Source organism: Vombatus ursinus, unplaced genomic scaffold, assembly GCF_900497805.2.
Source record: "Vombatus ursinus unplaced genomic scaffold, bare-nosed wombat genome assembly UNPS02003292.1, whole genome shotgun sequence".
In the NCBI taxonomy this organism is placed as follows: Eukaryota; Metazoa; Chordata; class Mammalia; order Diprotodontia; family Vombatidae; genus Vombatus; species Vombatus ursinus.
The window spans coordinates 4,102,684-4,114,264 of NW_020943070.1; the positions used below are offsets into that span (position 1 = coordinate 4,102,684).

Here is an 11,581-nt window from a genome sequence, read left to right on the forward strand (position 1 = left end):
CTCCCAGCTCTGACATCCCCTGTTCTAAGGCCCCTCCCAGCTCTGACGTTCCCTGTTCTAAGGCCCTCCCAGCCCTGACCTTCCCTGTTCTAAGGCCCTCCCAGCCCTGACCTTCCCTGTTCTAAGGCCCTCCTAGCCCTGACATCCTATATTCTGATGAATCAAGAAGCATTTATTAAGAACCTACTGAATGCCACAGAAGTGTCTGTCCTAAGGGCCCTCCCAGACCGGCCATGCCAACATTCTCGGGGTTCCTTGCCTTTCTCTCATTTTATGCTGCTCATATTGTCTCTCTCCATGTAGACCAGGCTTTAGCGGTCCCAACCCCATCTCTGAACAAGATCTCACCCCCTGAGACCCTTCTTCCCATGGCAGGCCACCCCCAGTGCTTGGCCAAAGGGAGACTCACTCTTGCGGGCTGTATCCTCAGCTGGTCCAGGTGCTTCTGTGGGGTTCTGGCTGACCTTTGGGGAGGCGGGTCTCGGTGGAGGTTCCAAATCTACCTTACTGAGGGACAGAGAGAAATCTGGGAACACAGGTCTCAGGTAGAGAGAGAGGGGCCCCCGGCAGCTTTCTAGAGTCTCCTTACACTCGGGGGAGGCCTTTCTCAGTAACCAGTTGTGTGAGGCATCACATTACTGCCTTGTGTCCACGGTTGGGAGAAGCCTCTTTGCTGGCGTCCCGCAGGAGACCAGGAGACCGTTTGGTAACCACACCCCAACCCCCCAGTCAGAGGACTGAGAACCAAGCTGGCAAGTCTGCCTGGGCTGAGTGGAATAGAGGCAGTCTGAGGGAAGTAGGTGACCTCACAGGTCAACGTGGGTGAGGTTCAGCGCAATATAACAATCACAGCTGAATGGGCAGTACTGAGCTCCCCACCAATCTAAGTGTTCAGACTTCTATAAGGAAGATGCTTTCCAGGATTTCTAGTTTAGATGGGAGGTAGTGGTATCAAAAACCATAGGATTATAGAGTCATACATAAAACTGGAAGGGACCTCAGAGAATCTAGTCCAATCCTCTTATTTTACAGATGAGGAAACTGAGGCACAATAACTTTTTCCAAGTCTAAAGTTCTAGAATTCTAGAGCTTGCCCATGGCAGGGGGACAGGACATCTCAGTAGCTCTGGATTCTAGACTGTTTTTGGAATCGTTAAGTCAAAACAAGTCCCTTATGCCTGGGCTGCTTATCCTGGATATTCCCATCCAATTCCTCAAACCCTGGGGGCCTAAAGTTGGAGAGGAAGGGAGTATGCAACCTAGAGGGTCCCCAAGTGGGACTGGGGCAGAGGATTGAGGAGGGTGGATTAAACAGTCTTTGGGGTCCCTTCGAGCCCTAAATCCTCTGATTCTGTAGTTATGTCAGGGTCTGTGATCTCCTAGACCCCAGGGTCTGCCGTATCTCAACTGTTCTCCTACCTACTGGTAATATAAATTTCCCAACAGGTCTGGGACAATTCAGAATAATGGGTCTGTAACATCTGCTATCTACCACTGAGGCAGCTATGTGGTACAGTATATAGATTGCTGGCCTCAGAGTCAGGAAGACCTCTTGAGTTTAAATCCAGCCTCAGATACTTACTAGCTGTGTGACCTCGGGCAAGTCATTTAACCTCTGTTTGTCTCAGTTTCCTCAACTGGAAAATAGGGATAATAACAGCCCCTACCTTCCAGGGATGTCCTGAGGATTAAATGAGATATTTGTAAAGCCCTTAGTACAGTACCTGGCACATTGTAGGAGCTATATAAATGCTAGCTATTATTATTATTATTGTTACTACTACTGTCACCACCACCAGTGAGAGAAGCTGGAGATGTTTAGGGGCATCCCTAACCTTATAAAACATAAGGGAAGCCACAAGGCCACCTCTCCCTACCTCCCTCCATTTCCCAGAAAGAATCCTCAGAATTGGAAGAGATACCAGTTGTCCAACCTGTCAAAGACCTGAACTGGGTGACTCCAGGGCAGGGGGGGGCCCTGAAGCCATTTTGATGTCCAAATGTTCTTACCCTTCCTTAGCCACTGAAGGGGGTGTGATGGTGGCTGGGAATTCTTCTGGCTTGGGACTGTCAATAAACTTTTCCTGGGAGTGGGGTTGATACAGGATGGTGGGGTAAGTGAACAAGCCGGAGACATTGAAATCAATATCTGCAAAAGAAGAGGGAAAAAATTCCAAGCTCTCCTGGGATAGAGTCAATTGAACTGAATTCAACTCAACTAAGGAGCACTGACTGGACAGCTACCTACCATATGCCAGGGACTGCGGGGGGTAGGGTAGATACAAAGATGGAAAGTGGCCGAGTTCCTGCCCTCAAGGAACTTTTGTTCATTCTGAGCACCTTTCTCCCTTCATCGACAAGGTGGGGGACTGTGGGTGAGCAACACTGCGTAAACTTTCAGTGAATTTTGGTGAAATTTGCCGAGTTGCTATTTTCCTCCTTTTCAAATCTTTACTGCAAGGAATGTCTCACAGGCCCATCAAGTACAGGCCCCTCATTTTGCAGATGAGGAAACTGAGACCCAGGGAGGGAAAGGGACTTGCCCAAGGTCATACAGGTAATGAGTGGTAGAGATGGGCTAGAATCAGAAACAAATGACAAAAACAAAAGGCAGCAGTCAAAAATGAGGTAATTTTTCTAAAAGCCTGCATCGGTTAGAATGGAAGCTCTCTGAGGACAGGGAGCGTTCCCTTTGTCTTTGTATCCTCAGCACCTAGCCCAGGGGCCTGGCACAGGGTAGCCTTCTAGACTGATTGATAAGGAGAAGAACATTTCTGTAGTACATTAAGATTTTTGCCTCCCCACCCCCACCATGTGAAGTGAGCAGTACGGGTACCATTACCCACACTCATTTTACAGAAGAAAAAGTGGTGGTTTAAAGAGGTGGGGACTTACCAACAGCCACATGCATAGCATCAGAGAGGAGACACAAACCCACGTCTTCTGACTCTTTGTCCCCCACCCCTCCCTTGCTGAGATCCCATGATTCACCATCAGAAACCAATCTGGTTTTGCTCATGGAACTGACATTGAAGAAAATGGATGATTGCCATCTGCTCTGACCACTGCATCCTAAAGACTCTGGGCCTTCCCGCCATGTGTGCTGAACTCCTTGGGCACAGAGGCTTACTTTTCTGTTTGTCTCCAAAAGCCTTGCCCAGAGTGAGCGCTTACTAAATGGTTCTTCATTCATTCATTCATTCATTCCCTCCCTCACTTGTTCATTCAGTTTTCTTTAGAGAACTGTGTGTCCATTGCCTTTTACTCCTTATGTATTGGGGAAGGGCTTTAGGCCTTGAATATTTCTGTTAATTACCCACAGATTTTTGGATAGCAGACCCTCCTCAGACATATTTGATGCAAAGGTTTGCTTTTTTCCTTCCCAACTTAGTGCTTAATCCAGCTGCCAAACTTTGTTAGTGCCAAAGCCTTCCAATTTCATGAAACGGAAATGATCAACTTTGTCTTTTGTAATCATTTCTCTCTCTTCTTTGATTACAAATTCATTCCTTAAGTGTGTCTTTTTACAGGACTTGGTTCTCTCACTTTAAAAAATGTTATAACTTTTAATAGTAAGCTGTTTTGAGCTGATTTTGTGGTTTGGGTTTTCAGGTATTGGTCTAAAGCTAATTTCTGCCAAACCACTCTAATCTCCTGATTCTTCTGACTCCTCCCACTGTGCCAGGGGAAGCTTCACATTTGGAGGGCTGAGGAAGGGGCAGAATGTCCAGTAGGAACAAAAGGGGGGAGTGCAGTAGGTCCTCCCCAAGGAAATGGGGCATTTAAGGGATGAAGAGCTGGTCCTTGCCACCACCCCCCTCCCTGCTTCCACCTTGCATAGTCCTAGATCCCCTGACTCTCCCAAGGCAACACACACACACACACACACACACACACACACACACACCCTCATACACACTCACATGGACAAACATACACATTTACACAAACACATTCAGACATACACACACATACACATACACACACACACATACCCTCATACACACTCACATGGACAAACATACACATTTACACAAACACATTCAGACATACACACACACAGACGACCTTACCTCCTGGGAAGAGGGTGTCTGAATTCTGGATCAATGCCTCCACCACACCCACCACCTGGATAGAGGACATGGAGGCCGTGTCCAGCTGAGCCTGGTCCCTGCGATGGGGAGCAGAGAGGAGGGTAGCATTAGTCCAGGTTCCTAGCCCCAGTGCCTAGTCCAGGATTTCCTAGAGAAGAGAGTATCTGTCCTCCCCCCAGGGAAGGCTCAGGGTGCGGACAGCATCTGAGCACGCACTGTCTGAAGGGATTTTGTGGAACTTCAGAATTTCTTTATTCAGAAAATATCTCTATTTCTAGCCTCCACTAAAGTCTTTCCTCCTCTGATACCATCCCGTGGTCTGGAAGAGTTTCTGAGTTCAGAAAGACTCTAGCAGGTCCTGCCAAGCTCAATAGCTGTTCTCTGTTCAGAGCCCCCTCCCAGCTCCCCATCCCACATTCTGCATCCCAGTGTTCTCTGCTAAGGTCACTCCCTGCTCAGGTACTCCCTTTTAGGTCTGAGGTTCCCACGTTCTCAGCTCCTACCCGTCTCTCGTGGGCGGCCATAGCAAGTTTGGCCCTAGGACAATGGCAATGTTGCTTGGGGTCATCTTGTTCACCTCCTGCTCCTTGGCCAGCCTGGCTAGGAACTTGATCAAGTACCTGGGTGGGAGAGGAGAGTTGAGGGAAGGAATCAGGAGTGGGGCCACTCCCCCCCACCCCCGACTCCTTCCCAATTTGAATGGGCTTCCCCAGCCCTGTTCCCCCCCTGCCCCCAGCACACCCACCACTTGGCCCAGTCACCTGACTGCATTGTGGGACCCACCTCAGGTTGCAGAGATTTTCCGGGGGCAGTTTCCCACATACTTCTTGGAGGCCCTCAAGCCGGGCCATTGGTTCCTTTAGACTGGAAATAGGGAAAGTGGGAACACAAATTAGAAAAGGCAGTGGGACTTGTGGTGGGGACAAGCTGCAATGAAGGAAAGGCCTTGGACTTTCTCATTCAATTATAGATTTGGAATTAGAATGGCCTGCTCTCAGACCATTGAGCCTAATCCCCCCTCCCACTCAGCTGAGGCTCCCCAGCTAGGAAGGGTCTGAGGTGAGACTGGAACTCAGATCTTTCTGAATACAAGTCCAGTGTTCTGCCACTCCCCCATGGTGTCTCCCTCACCCACTCACTTGGCAGCGCTCATCCAGTCCTCATAGAGCTCAGATGTCATGAGGGGCTCGGGAAGCTCCCGGAGGTAAGACTTCAGGGCCCCTGAAGAAAGGAGGAGAGGAGGCGGGGAGGCAATGTCATCCCTATGGCCAGAATCCTCAGCCCGGCGTCTCCCCAGCATGGGCCTACCCCCATCAAACCTGCTTCCCAGCAGCCTCCCACTGGCACTCCAACAGGGAAAGTGCTCCATCCAAAGGAATGAAACATGAATGGTGGAATTAGCTACTGATGAGCTAAGTATTTTTCAGGCCAGACAACTGAAATCAATGTCAAAATCACCTAGATTTTGTCTTTCCTCTGCTGAAGGGATGCCCAAATGTGGCATACACATCCCGTTGGGTTTGTTGGGTTTGCTTGTTTTGTTGGGTAGTTTTGCTAAACTCTACTTCCTCCCCACCCCAACTCTGCCTTTTTTTTTTTTTTTTGTTAGTAATAAGGATGGTCCACAGGGTAGGGGAGGGGGAGGGACAGCCTGGAAAATGAAAGTGATGTAAAAACTAAAGAGGCCAATACAAAGGTAAAAAGAAAGAAAGGAAGGAGGGATGGAGGAAGGAAGGAAGGAGAAAGAGAATGATGGAAGGAAGGAAGAAAGATAAGGATAGAAAAAAGGAAAGCGGAAGGAAAGGAGGAGGAGGGAAAAGGAAGAAAGTTAGGAAGAAAGAAGTATAGAAAGAAAGAGGAAAGATAGAAAAAAGGATAGAAAGAGGAAAGAGGAGGGTGGAAAAAAAGGAGAAGGAAAGGATAAAAGGAAAGAAGGAAGAAAGCATGGAAAGAAAGAAAAAGGAAGAAAGAAAGAAGGAGGCTCTGGTACCAGCAACAGCATGAGGGTCAGAGCAGAATTCCTCCAGGCTGCTGGGATCGAGGGCCATAGTCTGCTTCAGCCTCTTGAGCACAGAGGCCCCAGCTGCCAGGCGGAAGAGACCCTAGGGAAATGGAAAGTCTTTATTATGGAGGGCTGCCTGTTGAGGCAGAGAGGCCAAGGGGATGATAGAATCCCAAGGAGGCCTGAGGAAGAGGGAAATGGATGGATGATGGAAAGAAGTAGATCCAGGGTTGGGTGTGTGTGTGTCTACCTGCCGTGGGGGATGGAGAGAGAAGAAACAAGGCCAGCCTTGGATATCCCAAACCCAACCCTCCATGAAATTAAGCTTAAAGGCTCTAAGGTTGGAACATCCTTCCAGCCTCTCTGTATAACACTATACACTTAGGAAAAGATCTGACATACTCGCTTACACTAAGGTAGAAATGACTGATAATGGCTCGGCCCTCCTAGGAACATTTATATTACTAGGGAACCATGTTGTTAACCTGAAGACCTGTATGATACAATTCCCAACAATAGGGATGAGCCAGGGACAGAAGAGTATCAGGAGAGCCAGCTCTGTTATTAATCTGCTGGGTGACCTTAGTCAAATCATCTGACCTCTCGGGGCATCTCATCTGGGAAAGAATAAGCCCCACCCCACTTTCTCGTAGGGCTGTCGAGAGATGTACATGAAAGCCCTTTGTAAACATGTCAGCTGAGTTTGAATCTCAGCTCTGCTGCTCATTCATTACCTGCAGCTTTGGGCAAGCCCCTTCCCTTCTCTGGGCCTCAGTTTCCCCATGTGTAAATTGGCAGGGCTGGATGGGCCAATCTTTAAGAACTAATCCAGCACTCTTATTATTCTCCATAGCCATATAGGATAAGTATCCTTACTTGCCACCTAGGATGGTTTTTCCCCAACCCCTCCCAGGTATGAGTTGGGTCGTACAGGTGCCCTTGTCCCTTCTACCTCTTCCTTCATGCCTTCAGACAAAAGCATCAACACACAGGCCTCCAGCGGCAAGGCAATGTCCCGGCCTGTCTCCTGCAGATGTGTCCTTAAGGCCACCCCATACACTTTGGTGGAGGGGACATCTGACACCCGGGTGCTGCTGTCTGTGGGGGGAAGATGAGATGGGACAGGGTGAAGAAAGGAGTGCCTCGCCTTTCCCTCTTCTGAAAGAACAGCCTTGGAGGCAAGACGTGAGACTGAAAAGATTACCTTACTCTCCCCTTTGTCACTCCTGTGCCCAGAGACTAACCTCCCAACCTACCCTTCCTCTGGCTCTCTCAGGAGCCCCACACTATGAGAAGCATACTGAATTTGGAGCCAGAGGGCCTGGGTTCAAATCCTAGCTCTGCTGTTGTGCCCCTTTGGACACCTCTCTGGTCCTCAGTTTTCTCCTCTGTAAAATAAGAGGCCTCATCTGTGTGACCCTGGGCAAGTTACTTAACCCCAATCGCCTTTTTAAAAAAAAAGAAAGGGGGCAGCTAGATGGTGGAGTGGATAGAGCATCAGCCTTGGATTCAGGAGGACCTGAGTTCAAATCCGACCTCAGACGTATAACATTTACTAGCTGTGTGACTCTAGGCAAGTCACTTAACCCCATTGCCTAACCCTCCCCCCCAAAAAAAGTTATTTAAAATAAGAGATCTCAGAAGTCCCTTTCCCGTGAAAATCCATGACCCTTTCAGGGCATAGGAGAGAGAACCCCATCCTTGCCTCACCCCCCTCCGTCACAAGGCATTTGTTTTTCTTTTTTCCAGTGGGAGGGAAGCAGGAGTGAATGAAAACAAAGGCTTGTAGATTGAAAAAAAAATTCATTAAACATACACACAATTCTTTCAGTAGATAGGTTTGAATCTTAGCTTGGCTGTGTGAACCTGGGCAAGTCACTCGCCCTTCTGAACCTCAGTTTCCTTATCTGTCAATTAGGGGAGAGGGAGGTGTTGTCCAGGTTTTCCCAAGCACACAATGACTGGTAAGGAATCCTAGACACTTCACAAAAGTTTATTGGATTGGACTGGGTTGGAAGGGTGGACTAAATGGTCTCTAAATTATCTTTTCTCTCTAACTCTTTAGGATTACTCCTTCTGCTAGATAGGACTAAGGTAAAATCTTCAGAAGTCTGGAGGAGGCAGGGGGAGGGGAGAGGTTTCTCCTCACTCATCCTCTGCATCAACCCTCCCCACCCCTACTCCCTTTAAATCTCTCCTCCCCAATACCCATTGCTTCTAGAAGGTTTTCTCTGAGCCCCAAGAGCATCCGCAGAGGAGGCCTCGTGACCGAAATCAAAGCCATCCCTTCCCTCCCTCCCTCCCAACCCACCAGAGAGTCTGGCCCTTTCCTCCCCTTGTTCAGCGACCCACGTAAATTTCTGGCAATTTGGAAGCAGCTGGTAGGGAGGAGACGACATGAATAATGGATGGCAAATTCATGAAAAACGGTGTCCCAGCAATTTCAAGTTTTGGTATATTTTTGGAACACCCATTTGGGATTTTTCCCTTTTTTTCTTTCTTTTTTTTTTAAGCATCCGTTGTAGTCCTGAAGTCATTTTGTTCATTGAGAAACAAAATGTATCATATGATTCCTCCTCCAATGTCTGTGGCATTTTCATTAACATTTACTATGTATATGTTCAGTATTTATCCAGTAAATATCAGCCACTTGAGGGTAGAATTGCTCTCATTTTTGTCTCTGTATCTCCAGCACCTTGGACAGAGCCGGGTACGCAGTATGCTCATGGTCACTCCCCCAATTCAAACAATCTGATTCCATCCAGTGAGAATTTATCAAGGGACCATGCTGTGCCAGGCACCTTGTTGGGTGACAAAAGGCACAGGGGCCCTGCCCTGGAGCAGTGCGCCTTCGATGAGCGAGTTGGAGCAGGTGTTATTCTGATGGTTTTTCATACCTCATCTCCTGCCAAACTTGGTTGATACATGCCATTAATTTGGCTCAACTTCCCTTCCTGCCTGTTTTATTCTTTGTTATGAAGACTCTCGAGAAGCAGCATTTGAAGCTAGCTCCTGGGTCTCCAGGGCTGTTGCCTGTTCTACTGCGCTGTGAGGAAACTGAGGCTAAGGATGGAAAGTGACTTCGCTGAGGTCACATGGGCCTTAAGGGGAAGAGGTCAGAGTCCTGAGCTCCCCATTAACCATGGATGCATTGGGTAGGGGCAGGGGCAGGGGCAGGAGGGGGCTGTCTCCTCCACCACCAATACCTGTGTGGCTGTGGGTCTCCTTCAGCTCTGCCAGGGCTGTGTCCAGTGAGCTCAAAGATTTGCGGTGGTAATTAGCCTGTAGCTCCAGAAGCTGTGTAAGAGAAGGGTCGGGGTGAGGGTCTCGAGGTGAGGGCCGTAAAGTGAGTCTTGGGGGCCAAGAAGTTAGGGATTCTCTTGTCAGAGCTCCTCTCCCACCTTCCCCAAACCCACCCTGGGAGGAGGACTCCGACAGTGAAGAAAGAGGGTCACTGACCCCCGGTGGGGAAGTGGGAAACTTTGTAGACTCCTTCCTCCTCAAATTGGGGAGGCCTGGGTGCCCTCTATATCTTCCTTTCCCCTGGGCTTCTCTGCCAGGAAGCAGCAGCCTTTCCCCACCCTTCGGAGCTCTCCACACCATTCTGGCAACATTGCCTGGGGCAGGGATGGGGGGGGGGGGCAGGATTCCTGGAAGCTCTTACACTGATGAAGTAGTTGGCGTAGCTATCTTCCTTCGTAGCAAAGTGGTACAGATCTGACAGATACTCATCCTAGGAGAGATGCAGCAAAGCTCTAACCAGCTCTGGGGTCAGTCCCTCTCTTCCTCCCTACCACTCAAGCCCATCATCGTGGGCCTGCCCCTGGAGTGGGAGGCAAGACGGCAGCCCATGATGACACGCCCCCCCCCCCCGCCAGAATATAAGCTCTTTTCAGACAATAACTACTTTGTATTGATTTTTGTATTTTCAGCACCTGGCATACAATAGGCACTAAATAAATGCCAGTCGAGTTGAACTAAACTCCCAGGGCCATCACTTCCTTGTCATTCAACTTTGGACAGCTCATTTCACCTCCATTGTTTGTCTCCAGTGCCTGGGCTTAATGAACATTTGAAATGAGTTGAAAGATGTATCATTTTGTCAGTGTGGGAACTTGGAAAGGCACTAAGGCCTCGTGGATGGAGCACTGGACTGTTTTTTGCCTTTCTTTGTATCACCAGTGCTTAGCAGTGTCTGGCCTTTAATAGCTGTTTATTGACTGATTAAGGGTCACAACCTCACTGGTCCTCAGTGTCCTCCTCTGTAAAATGGGGACAAGAATAGCATCTCCCTCCCCAGAGTTGTTGCGAGGATCAGAGGAGATAATGGAGAGAAACGACTTTGCAAACCTTAATGCACAATATAAATATCAGTTAGGTTTAGTGATAAGAAAGACTGTTCTGGAGGCAGAAGACCTGGAGGTGGCGGCACACCATAGAAAGGAGTTAGGATTTAGAGGCAGAGGAGCTGGGTTCAAATCCTTCGTCTGTCACTTACTACCCAGGTGACCATGCACAAATCACATCACTTCCTGGGCCTCAGTTTCCTCATTTGTAAAATGGGAAGGCTGGATTAGGTTAGACTTCTGAAGTTCTTTTTAGCTTTAGATCAACAGTTCTTATGCTGAGGCTATGAATTTGTTTTAGTTGTTAAAAATATTTTTATAATTGTATCTCAATATAACTAGCTCCCTATGTATTTCCAGGTATTTTATTTTATGTTTCATTTGGCTTCTAGGACTGCCAAAAAAAAAAAGTTATCTCTATTTTCCATAGGAGGAAACAGACCCAGAGATGGGCAGTGACTTGGCACCTCCTGTCCAATCTCTCTGCCAGGAGCCATGGAACCTTTCAGGTCCTCACCTTGGACTGTTCTACCTTCCTCTTCAGTTCTTCTTCCTCCTCCTTCAGAGTCTCCAGCTTATTGGTTGTGGTGTTGTGACCCCCAGGGCCCCCTACACCCGCTCCAAGGCTTGAAGTTTTGGCCATCTGACTGAGCCTGGAGAAGGGTCAGGAGGAAAAAGATAAAATGACCAATAACCCCCCCCTTCACCTCCCCAAGTCATCCAGGTTCCTGCCAGCTCACAGGGAATGCTGGGGTTTTAATACAAATGAGCTCACTTGAGTATTCCCTTAGTCAGGAAAGGGATGTATGCATGGGTGCCCCCTTGTGCTCTATGCAAAGCCCAGCCTGGCTAGAGTCTTCCCATTAGGGGACACAGAGGGCCAGGCGCCCCCTTGTGGCCTCTGGGAAGCACAGCCTGGTTAGAACCTTCCCCTAGGGAACCCAGAGGGTCTGGGCTGGCTGCCTGACCAGCTCATCCAAGGCACCCACAAACAAATCATGCAAAAAGCTGTGCCTCATCAAGAGTACAAGATCCAGGCATGAGAATATATGTGTTCACTATCTCTCTCTCTCTCTCTCTCTCTCTCACACACACACACACACACACACACACACACACACACACACACACACACACAC

At 48.6% G+C, this 11,581-nt stretch overlaps 1 protein-coding gene across 1 annotated transcript in view; it reads right to left on the reverse strand.

Annotated features, from left to right (window-relative positions):
- Positions 1-11,581, reverse strand: part of SH3BP1 (SH3 domain binding protein 1) — a 23,842-nt gene that overhangs the window by 1,338 nt on the left and 10,923 nt on the right. The window contains exons 7-17 of the mRNA XM_027871741.1: positions 10,960-11,095; positions 9,761-9,829; positions 9,303-9,393; positions 7,049-7,194; positions 6,085-6,196; positions 5,234-5,315; positions 4,878-4,958; positions 4,598-4,714; positions 4,074-4,171; positions 2,011-2,149; positions 410-507 (exon numbers count right to left, since the gene is read on the reverse strand). Of these exons, the coding sequence (XP_027727542.1) occupies positions 410-507; positions 2,011-2,149; positions 4,074-4,171; positions 4,598-4,714; positions 4,878-4,958; positions 5,234-5,315; positions 6,085-6,196; positions 7,049-7,194; positions 9,303-9,393; positions 9,761-9,829; positions 10,960-11,095 (1,169 nt within the window). The remainder of the gene's footprint in view (positions 1-409; positions 508-2,010; positions 2,150-4,073; positions 4,172-4,597; positions 4,715-4,877; positions 4,959-5,233; positions 5,316-6,084; positions 6,197-7,048; positions 7,195-9,302; positions 9,394-9,760; positions 9,830-10,959; positions 11,096-11,581) is intronic.